This window comes from Lates calcarifer, linkage group LG5, assembly GCF_001640805.2.
Source record: "Lates calcarifer isolate ASB-BC8 linkage group LG5, TLL_Latcal_v3, whole genome shotgun sequence".
In the NCBI taxonomy this organism is placed as follows: domain Eukaryota; kingdom Metazoa; phylum Chordata; class Actinopteri; family Centropomidae; genus Lates; species Lates calcarifer.
This window is the reverse complement of record NC_066837.1, coordinates 5,692,267-5,704,460: the sequence shown is the minus strand read 5'-3', so window position 1 is coordinate 5,704,460 and position 12,194 is coordinate 5,692,267. Positions and strand designations below refer to the sequence as shown.

General features: G+C 39.7%; 1 protein-coding gene across 4 annotated transcripts in view; it reads right to left on the bottom strand.

Annotated features, from left to right (window-relative positions):
• Window positions 1-12,194, bottom strand: part of LOC108894759 (noelin-2) — a 28,790-nt gene that overhangs the window by 14,040 nt on the left and 2,556 nt on the right. For 3 of the 4 annotated variants that reach the window (XM_018693360.2, XM_018693361.2, XM_018693362.2), the window contains exons 3-4: window positions 3,912-4,061; window positions 1,122-1,277 (exon numbers count right to left, since the gene is read on the bottom strand). In XM_018693360.2, coding sequence (XP_018548876.1) covers window positions 1,122-1,277; window positions 3,912-4,061 — 306 coding nt within the window. Of the gene's footprint in view, window positions 1-1,121; window positions 1,278-3,911; window positions 4,062-8,848; window positions 9,615-12,194 lie in introns of those variants that run through there. The other variant, XM_018693359.2, reaches the window with a different exon arrangement.

Genomic DNA, 12,194 nt, shown 5'->3' with positions numbered 1-12,194 from the left:
CAAGGTGAACAAGGCAGGATCAATTCACGTCTGTCAGATAATATGTTTGCCTTGTTTCTCACTGAAGGGAGCTGGGAGTGAGATCTGGTCTGACAGCATCATGAAACCATGTGCCTTCAGAAAAAGGTGATATTACTGGTCTGTACCAACAATTCTGTTATTTTTCTGGTTATTTGCACATAAAAAAAGACAGATGTCAAGGTTAATAAAACAATGAGCTGAAATACAGACACCGATACTGTTGAAACAACTGGTTAAATGTGACCTACATTTACACTCAGCCCAATTCTCATGTATCATTGCATCAAAATCCCCTGATCAGTGTTTACAGGGAAAATTACACATGGGTGTAAACAGTATACAGCATTACAAGCTTTTAGTTCAGTGTCATTAGGAGTCCAGAGCAGCCAGTTGGAGACATTAAACCAACACTTTCACAGCTTATTTAACAGTTGAGATCATTCAGCGCTTATTCCTCAGATCCATAGCCTCTCATTCTCTGTGGCTCATCAGATAAGCTTCCACTACCCTGCTGCTTTGTTATTGGTACAGATGCCTGCCAGCGGCATCATGGCAGAAAACACCAAGCCTGATGAGATTAGTGCTCCTAATTTAAAAAGTGAAATACATTTAGAATTCCCACAATAAAAGGTGATACTTATCTAGCAAGGTAATCTTATCTCCTCTTGTGCTTAGTTAAAGCACTGACAAAACCTGTATGTTGTAGATAAACTTCCGCTGCTTTTGTGCATCAATATTATATAAATTTCATGATTAGTATTAAAATTTCAGACAGAATCTTTCTTTCTTTTTTTTTCTTTTTGGACAGCTTGAAGTCATAATGTGTGCAGTGATGCTGCAGTTTTGTTGGCACCTTGTGTACAAGACTTTTACACAGCAGATCTGAAGCCAGCAAATTGACAGCTTCAAGACAAATTTTGTCCCCTTCATGAAAGATCCTCGCGTGTCTGAATACAGGCAGGAAACTTCGGCTTGGCATGCGTGAAATCAATGTTTTCACACCAAAGGTTATATGTTCCCTACAGCAACCGTCTTACACTGTGCGTGTGTCTGGGTGTCTGATGCTGTGTGTGTGCGTGTGTGTGTTTGTGTGTGTATACCTGCAGGCCCTTTGCCGTCAGAGTGCGGGGGTTGGCCACATAAGTGTGTAAACGTCCGTCCACTCCTCTCAGCAGCGGCTCAGAGTCTCGGACATACTGCAGGTCTCTGGATGTCCGCAGGTCTACCACCTCCATGGACTGACTCACATTCTGAACCTAATACGCACATGCACACACACGGTTGATATTATGAGTGATTACTGTTAGCAACCTGCCAGAAATGCTTATGATTAGCTTTGGCTTTTGTTTGACTGACTGCCACCTGTTATTTGTTTCCAAACACCTGTTGTTTGCCTACCAATATGGCTGTCTGGTGATGTGGTGGAATACTTAAAGGGTTAGTGCACTGAATTCACACACAAAATACAAAAAAGTTTTCTTAAATACCTCTTGTGGTATCTAGCCATGCAGATAGATTTGATTTGGTTTTATCTCCCCAAGAGATATCCATCTATGAGATTTCTGCTATCTCATCACAGTGGTGATAAAAATGCAATTTCATGTGCTACTTACAGCATTGAAACATGACTTTGTGAAACTTCTACAGAACACACAGGCACTATTTATTCTTTATAGTATTTAGACATCCCATTTCAGTTTTAGATACTTGTTGCTATGCTTTTACAGTGCGTGCATCAAAGATGAGCTGCAAGTGAGTCTGATTACTGTGACAATACTGATTTAATTATTTGAAGTTATATCAGGTATCTTATAAAAAATCTTAACATACATTATGGTACTTTACAGAGTGAGGTTTTACACCTTACAATACTGTAGAGAGAAACCCAAGTACTTGGCGACAGCAGAGAGGAAAACTCCGTTTTAACAGGAAGAAACCTCTAGCAGAACTGGACCCAGGGTGGGCAGCCATCTGCCTTGACAAGTCAACAAGATTAAGAGTCCACAGCCGACTAAGCAGCTCTGTGAGGCTGTGCTTTTGCACAGTGGTGCCTTTGGCTAAATGCTAACATCAGCATGCTAACATGCTCAAAATGATAATGCTTACATGCCAATGTGTAGCAGGTGCTGCATGTGAATATTTGCTAATTAGCTCTTGACACAAACTGTAGAGGAGGCTGATGGCAATGTCATTAGCTTTGCAGGTACTTGATCACAGGAATTAGTGTCAAGTATTGGACAAATGAAAAATCGGGCCTGATGTAGCTAGAAGAAAACTGAGGGGATCACCAAAGTCATCAGAACTTATCCGCTGGGGACCTTAAATATCCAGAAATTTCACTATGAACTAAAAATGTCAACCTCATGAGGAAAAGAGGAAACACCACAGCAGAAAGTGGTTGCAGATAAAAACGTTTACAGCAAGGTCTGCGGATTATCCAAAATAACGTTGAAAGTGGTTCTGGAAACACACTGCTACTGAGTTTTTTGTCATGTAATTTTTTAAAGCTGTGTGCACCACACACAAAATTCCTTTCAACTCAATTTTAAAAGGGGAGACGGCGAATAAAACCAAAAGTGTGAAGAAATATGTTTTTGGGTTATATATAGCTTATGTATGAGTATTAGGTATTCCAAACACCTTAGCTCAACAACAAGACACATAAATCATATTTCCCTTCGAGGGAGCATCTCATTAGATCCATTTAAACTGAAATTCTCACCTACAGTGTGTTATGTTGTGAAGAAACAAGCACTCCCATACTCCCTCTCATTACTCATTGTGAAAAGCTACCAGATACTTCAAATCTCTTTTGATATTAAATAGAAAAACAAGCGGGAGAAAAAAAAAAATCCACTATAAAAATGACCCAGATATCCTGAAGTGACACACAAACAAACAAACAAACAAACACTCAAACACGCAAAAAAAAAACCCACCCACACATCTCTCACTGTAACACATGCTGTGGAGGCCAGAGATGAGCGGAAAAATCAGAGCACGGCACACGCAGACACACACACATACACACATATATTCACACTCACAGCAGGATCTGGGTGTCACTTCCAGAGACACGCTGAGCTAATTAAGATTCATAAATACAAAACCTCCCAACAGGAATAGAGTGAAGAAGGAGGGGAAGAAGTTATTTCTGATAACGTTCATGTACCTTTCTGGTTTCTCACTCTTTTTGTGTGAACAGAGTACAGGATGTAACACCAGCAGTGAATGGAAAAAAGCAAGCAAACAAACAAAAAAAAGTTATAATCCTCATGATGTCATCAATAGCATGCTGTGGCTCAGTTTTACTTTGGCAGGAATACAGGATGTATATATCCTGATGTGTGAGCTTTGCAGTGGTGTATGCTTGGAGAAGGCCTGATGGTGTTCAATAATTCATCAACCTCTGTCACAAATCACTTTTATTCCTCTCTCAGGACGCACATATACATCAACAGAAATGTGCTTACGCGGTCACACACCCATTTCCTCATGTAAATACACACACATATATGAACACAGAGACATTCAAGCATACAAATATACAGAGCTGCACCCTGCAATATAGAACAAAGTGTGTCTCTTCCACCCATCTGTCAGTGTTTCCTGTGAGTTTAGACTCCTTTGGCATTTTGAATGACTGAAAGTCTGTAGAGGATACAGCTACTGATATATCAGGGATACATCTGTCAGTGAAACCTGAGTGCATGTGTATGTGTGTGTTCATGTGTGTTTCTGCAAGTGTCAAAACAAAGAGACAGTCCAGTGAATATTTCATTCCAGTACGCTGCCTTTCCCCTGTGCTGCATTGCAATGCTGACCACTGAAACATGCAGAATGCACTCAGAGTCAGACGAACACTCACACGCACACATACGCACACACACCTGTTCAGTCAGCAGGCGTAGTTGTCGACTCCGAGGGTCTCGTTTGCAGAGGTTTCGTGCCGGAGCGACCACCGTGCACACACACCTGCCGTCAGGATCTGAGGCCGTGCTGTACACCTGCCAGCCTTCCTCTGAGCCCGGGTACAAGCCCTGCAAACAAACAGGCTGTGTTAATGAAGTCACCGCAGGAACATCATGTCAGCTGTGCATGTGACAGAGGAGAAGGTCACAGCAAAGTAAAACACAAAGTAAATCATGGCTTTATTGTTTAGCTTAGTTTTTTAATGGCTCACTTTTTTTGAGGATATCAATGTGATTTCTACTAGGTTTTAAAAGCATCCTCTTAAATGCATTTCAAAAGTCATTTTAAATTCGAATTCGGGTTATGGACTGTGACTATGAAGACTGTGACGGGCATTTTTATTAGACTAAACAGTTATTTGATTAACTGGGAGACTGGTCAAGAGATTAATATATAATGAAACATTATTATTATTTGCAGCCCAACTGAATATACAGTCAAATTCATTTAAAATATACCTGGTGTAATGTCAAAAAAAGAGCTTGACTGAATCTATAAAATCTTAAGGGTGTCCCCTTTCATCCAGTCATTGTAACCCAGAGAAAGAAACATACTCTTCAATATTAAACATTCATCATATGTGCAAACACTGCGAGCTCCATGAGCACTGGCAAGGATGTCATGGAATATTTTGCCCTGAATCACATCCCTTAGGAGCTGCTTCCCTTTAGGGCACATACAAATGCCTACCATATATAGTATGTGCTCGAATGAGACATATAGTATGATATAGGGGTACAGCATGTCAGAGACATGAGCAGCAATGATTGTAAAATTCCCATATTTGATAAAAAAGATTTAATCTTACTAAGGCAGTAAAGCATGCTGTTTTTCTACATACAAAAATGCAGTGAAGTGTTTACATATTGCAGTTTTTATTTGTGTTTGCTGTATTTTTGTTAGTTTGTGTTTATGTTTTTGTGTAAAAGCGGGTCTCAAAGGGACCCAATGAGTCATACCACTGAAGCACTTTATTTTGTGCGTTTTCTAACGCAACACACATTTGCTCAGCATCTCGGCATGTTATTCAGGTCAGGCGGTCGTCAGACTGGGTGGACAAATATTTTCCTTTAAAAACGTTTCTGTCTAATTCTATCTCGCTGGTAATTCTCAGCAGGGATTCAAGAGCTCTAAACAAGAGCACGTATTGTGATTTAAATGTCCATTTACATTTGTAAAAAATGGAGAGAGCATACTCTTTGCACTTTATTGTATTTGACTGCACCGTAGACATCCGTGTGTAAATTGGATATTTCTCAATTGCAGCTAAAATCAGCCGTGACATCTTCCACATGTCTGTGTCCAGGAAAGCTAGCAGCATAACTGGAGACTTTCCACCTTTTGCTTCCACAGCCGGAGCTGCTGTTCTCTCTGGCAAAAAGTCACAGGCTCCCCAGAGGTGCCACAGATCTGCACAAAAAATTATTGGTAACCTACTCACAGTCCATACTAATACAAGGCTTTGCTTCTGGTCTTGCTGCTGCTGTTTCATCCACATATTAAACACATACTTCTTCAACATATTTCATCAGCTTTTTTCCTGCAACACTCAACTTAAATGTATATTATGTATATTTTATAAGTTTATTTCCTCCCTTGTTCAGACAAAAGACATCCTGAGTGAAAATACCTTTACATGTCACATTAATATCATATAATGCTGAAATTAAAATATGACTGAATTTATAGTATTGGAAGCTTTTACTTAAAAAAAACAGCTACTTGAATTTATGTTGTGTGATTTAAGTGGTGAAATGTGATTTTAGTTGTTTTTTTAAGACTCACTAATTCAGACAGAATATGTATTCAAGTTGCTGACATTAAAGAGGAAAAATTGGAATATCAGAGTTACCAAGGTTACTAGATGTTTTCTGCCACAGCAGGTATGAAAAGGCACTGAAAACCAACACTTCACTCTCAACGGCTTGTGACTGAGTCATTAAATGTAGGGCAGCATCTAGCATTTAGCAGCTAAAGAGGCAGATACTGCCTTTAGGAGCTGGTGGAGACCAAAAACAGAGCTAAAGACGGGTGAATATATGGAATTACATCAGGTGGCAACTAACAGCCCAAAATGAATGTTAATGTTGCTGTATCTCTGGATGTATAAAAAGTCACCTTAACAACACCATTCAGATAGTTGGTTCTCAAGGTAAAATCTTTCAGTACCATAAATTCAGTGGTATTTACATGTCAACACCAAGTATTCTGTCGCAGATTTCACAATTAGGCATTCAGTTGCCTCTAAGATTTAAACTCTGTTGGTCCTTATCTACTTCCAGAGAATAAATGAAATCTTTTGTTCCATGATGAACAATACTTTTTGAGTGAGAACTACATGCATTTGTAGAGATGATTTTCAAGGCTGCAGTACACAGCAAGACACATACGCTTATTAATAGCTCTAAAATACCTCCTCAGATGTTATAAAATGACTCATGTTTCTTTTTTTAATTTGTTGGGGGTATTTGGGATCTCATTAGGTAATGCTGAGGTGACAGCAATTGTTCCCTGGGGTTTCAACGGACTTTAGTCATCACACATTAAATTTAGAGAACACGTAAAATCATGAGCTCATTTTAGTGAAATTTTAACCAGGTCTTCAGTTTGACCCACTTAGTGTTAACATTTGAGAACAATGTAAAGGCACGACTGAGCTCACTCTGACACACACCAGCCTGTCACAGTAATCTGGCTGAGAAGCTGCCCTACAAACCCTGAAAAAGAATAACGACAGAGGAGGAATTCGGGAGGATGGAGGCGCAAGAGGAGGTACGGGGAGGGGAGGGGGAGGTGGAGGCCTGGAGGGAAACATCTGATAAATCAATCAGTGGGGTTTGGTGCGGTAACCTTGAAGTCCAGTTTACAATGAAGCTGGTGGAGGGGAGAGAGAGGAGGGGTTAAAAGAGGAGGACGTGGATGGGATGAGAATATAAGCATCGGTTGTGCTCAATGTAATTAAACAGAGGAGGACATACGGCACCTAAGGGTTCATTTCACACAAGGGAAAAATTATAAAAATCTACTCAGGCAGCGCGGCTGATCATGATCAGGGCAAACAGAGAAGAGTACAGAGCTAACAGATCTAATTTCTTGCTAGAATTAAACATATAGCGGCAGTGGCAGTAGAGGAGGAAAGGAAGGCAACATATAACACTGTATGTGCTGTATGTTACATTGTGTGTGTAACAGCTTTTTTTAAACACAAAAATCTAAAGGTCTACTGCTGTCATCCAGCTCAGTGATTCCCAAGCTGCTGGAACTTGTAACCCAGGGCTACTTCTGCAGTTGCTTTGGATTATGAGGAAAGATAATGGAGTAGCCAGATTCAAAATATGTAACTTCATATTGAGACAGTTGTGACACCTGAGCACTATGTGTTGAGATTGAGAATGCATGAAAATTAGCCAGATATCAAGCAGAGAGGTTGCAGCAGTAAGCTGCAAGTACTTAATAAACAGTACAAAAAGGAATGGATAAAGGTCAAAACAGATGTCTAAAAACACTGGGTGAATTGTTAAAACAGACCGAAGTAATGGATAAACTACTGAAATGGTGGGTATGATTAAATCAGTAAAGGTAATGAATCAAATGTCCTGGTTCTGTCACTGCAGATGGACAGTTTTTTAAAATCAATATCCACTTCTTTATAATCAATTTTTAAATGATATCCAGTTTAAAATCAATTCAAATGAACCCATTCAGAAAATGAAGGGTAGCAGGGGTACATCAGAAACAAAATGTTTGTGAAATATAACACAGTCATATTTACACATCATCAGTTTGACTTACAGAATCGTAAGTTTAAGATTTCATGGGTTTTCCCTCTATTGTCTCTAAGTAGCATCACTGCACCTCTAACATCTCCATCTGTTCTCAGTCACTTCTTGCCAGTGTGCATGTATGCGCGTGTGTGTGTGTGACTGCATGCACTTTGCTGAACTAGCAAAGTCCCGCCACATAGCAGCTGTGAGGTGCCTCTTAAGCCAGAGAGCTAAATCATGCAAAACCCAGGCACACACAAATACACAATCACTCACACATATACACACAATATATATACAGAGTTAAGAGACCTGCATGTGCAGTGCTCCAGCATCTACATGTCTGGGGTTGCCAGGATGTTGCTAGGGCAACAAATTACTGGCTGTCCCACGGGTGAGTCAGCCTTCCCCATGAGAAATATCACCCTAGTAAGTCAGGGAAAGAGCAATCCTATTACCCCTCTGTGTGAGGGTGTGTGCGTGTGTGTGTGCGTGCGTGTGTGTGGCAGTGGGTGCATACTGTACATGTGTTCTTTATGACTCACATGAACAGAAAAGGTTATTTATTTATTTATTTGCGCTATTAATTCTTCACGTGCAACCTGCTGTGCTCTTTATTTCATGTTCTTGTTCTAAATTGGTTCTTCTGAGCATAATTTCTTTTCCATTTCTGCACCTTTTTGCTCCATTTTTTGCACCGATTAACATCAAATATTTGCTGCATGCAGGCTAAATGTCTCTTATTGTGTTAATGCCTAAATTTGATCCCCCCCCTCCCCCAATTTTACTTATTGTTGGTATTTTGCTTTAATTAAAAAGCATTTATCTAATCAGATACAACACGTCACATTAGTGATTATTATCACAATTATAGGGTACAAAACTGAATCATATAAAGATACATTTAGAGAACACAAGATAACTTTTGTTGCAGATGGACAAAAAAATCTTCAGTACAGTTTTACCGACAAACTTCAGATTTTAGAGACTGTGAAATATTAACTTCTAGTGACAAAAAACACATTTTTGTTTTCTGTTTAATAAAATTACTTCCTACAGTGTATTCATGTGTGTATTTGCAGTATACATACACTGACGATCCGCTCATGTGTGCCCTCAGAGGAGATGATGGTTCCATTGAGTCCGACCAGCGACGGCAGAGTCTGGGACATCCAGTTAGTTACCATAGCCATGGTGCTGAGCACCGCACCAATCTTTAACATGGGAACACTCATCCTGACACACACACATTCACACACCACACACACACAAACAAAAACTCTGGCTGGCTCTCACACACAGTCCAAACTGTTGACAGCGGTCATGTTTAAAAACAGCAGGTAGACAACATGATGCTACAGGTAAAACGATGTGTACACGCTCAACAGTTCTCAGCTAAAGAATCCGAATACAGTGTATTTCTGAGAAAACCAGGGCCGGGATTGTCCCACTGCTGAAAGTCTCCGCTCTTACACTGCCACAGGTTAGAGAATAAATCCTGGAGCGCAAGCTGCTCCAGATGCCTCCATGTGAAGACACATCAAGTCCAAACATCCAAACATCCAGCTCAGACTGCAGGAGATGCTCCTGGAAACAGCTGGTTTGTCCCACTGAGCAGAGTGTGTGTTTCCTGGACTCCTTCTTTTGCCTGGCAGTAAGACGCTGTGGCTGAGCCAGCGCTGCTCTCTCATTTATCCACTAACTCTCTGCCTCTCCCTCCCTCCACCCTCCCTCACTTCCTCACTCTCTCAGACACTCTCCTCCATCTCACACTCTCACTCATGCTCACACCTATTCTCTCAACTTATTCATCAAATAAACACATTCTCCTCTTGAACAATATCTGCTTGAATGAACAAGCAGATTTACATAAAATGTGACGTGAGGTAACAAAAGCCCATTCAATATTAATCCTCTTCTCGTTTGTTTCTTTTCCTACCCACACTCCTATTCTTCTTATTGTACTCTCCTAATTTTGCATTTTCATCATCATTTTACTCAACACATTCCTATCTTTTCCTCTCTGTTCATTGTCTCTCTCTTTTCCTTTATATTGATTAAATGCGAACGCCTACATGAAAGCACAGTGCTCTGGACTGACCTGTCCCTGGTCTGTATGTGTGTGTGAGTTGTGTAGTTGTACGAGCAAACTAATGCAACACTGCCACCATGTGGACAGTGATGCCTCCTGGCATCAAACTCAGCATGCAAGCTGCTTCATACCAGATTTGATCAGAACTTGAGAGGAAGTACAAGATGTTCAGAAGATGCTTTATTTGATCTGTGTGCAGCATTTCCATGGAAGCAACAAAATACCTAAATGTAAAACTGGCCAGTGTGCTACTTCTGTATTTTGCAGTGTTTGAGTCTACCTGTACAGGGACTGCAGATTGAAGGGAGCTGAATAGAAAATTTGGCACAGAGCTGAAGATTGTCCCAGTTCCACACTACATACTAATTATACACAGTATTGTTCACTAGATGTCTTAATATAGGTTTTGTAGTTGGGTTACAAAAACAATCAACATATTTAACAAATTTATGCTTAACAGGAAATTATATAATTCAAATTTTTTCCAGCTGTGAGTAACAGCAGTTTTTTTCCTTTGGGATTTGCATAATGGGTGAATAATTTTCATCAACAGCACACAAAAAACCAAGCATTTCAAAGACAGACAGACTGTTATAGTATGATACAGTATACTTCACTTTGTCACTTCTCAATCGTAAACACACCATACTCAAACTTTCTTTGAACTGGCGCGTAGTGTGAAATCAGGACACTGTCACCATCTTGGCCTTTTTTGCAAGAAATGTTTTTCTTCCAATTCATCGTTTGACAGGAAAATGATTTGCAACTAATGATTTAAGATTTCACAAGAATGTGAAGCATTCTCTGATTCCAGCCTCTCCAATGTCAAAAAACATTTAATGATCACCTCAGGCTTTTTCACAATAGGCATTTTTCACTATTGTCTGACATTTTATTCACCAAATGATAACTTGATAAATAACTGGTAAATCAATTTATAATGAAAATTTCAAAAAGCAGCATGTGAAACGCTAGGGACATCTCAGTTCCCTTAATTACATCCACATTTCCCTCTTGTGTTTTAGTCACTCCCACTGAAGATGTGAGGAGAGAGAAAACAAGGAAACATGATTTCAGTGAAATGAGACATCCTTTCCTCTGAACTGTCATCTCAAACGACATCTGCTTCTGATGACAGCGGCTAAGCTGGATCAGCTGTCAGTCAGATTTTACAGCTCTGTGGTGACTTTTGTTGGTTTGGAGTTTGTCTCTATTTTTTAAATTCCTATTTATTCTGAAGAGTTACACACTGCATATTTACATTCAATGGGGAAATAACAGTAGATCCTCAGTCTGACGAAAGAAGAAAGTTACGGTTCTTTTGTAAGTCAGACCTATATATCCACTACATATCCACACTACTTTAATGAGATAGTGAATTTTAAGCAAAAAAAAAAGTCTGTTAATTGTCCGCCTACTTCAGTTTAAAACTCAGGTGATGATGTAATGCAGTATTATATCAGTCCAGTCAGCTGCAGATTTCCAATGAAGATGTGTAGGTCCATAGAGATCCATCCTCACTCCTCAAAGCAGAAATAAATGCTGCAGGATGGAGGACTAGAATGATTTCCAGGTTAAGTGAGGATTGAGGAGCGGGGAATGATCAAATAAGGGAATTGGGATTTACACACTGACTAAACTTTATTATTGTTTTGGGTTCCACCGACCCTACTGCTGTATGTGTAAAAATAACTGGTAGCTCAATTTGTTTTTTCGCCTTTGAATTCATTTTTCCTTTTGTTCTGAAATTTCATCAAAACTAAATGTGTATAAAAGTTGGTGGCAGCCCTGCCTTTTGCCACAACCTGAGTTTGCCCATTTGATGTGAATTTGATGAAAATATGGAGATGGCTGTGTATATATTTTGCATAGTCATTCACAGATATATGTGTAGTCTGTTATCCTACCTAGTAGCCTCACTTGTTTGGAGTATGTACAAATGTAATGTAAAACTCAGTATCAATAAAAGAAATCCAAATAGACTTGTTTGGGATTTGAGAGCATAGTGCTGTGTAAAAGCACTGTTAACACACATCAGTCGTATTGAACCATGATGTTTTTTGAGCTGTTAAAGAGAGCATGGGTAGTTCAAGACCCCCTACAGAGCACTGGTGTTACTGGCTGATGTGTGAGTGTGCTTCTCATAGACCTATATCAAGATGAGCATCTCTTTACTGCAACACAACTACAAAAGAACATAGCTAGTCTGTGGTTCACGCCTGGAGGGATTTTGTGTCGACAATTTAACTAACCAACACTAAATGTTTTATTGTGCCTTTGTTCTCATCAGCGGTTACATGATCATGCTTTCCTTTCTCTGTAAAGAGCCCCCAGGATACACATGG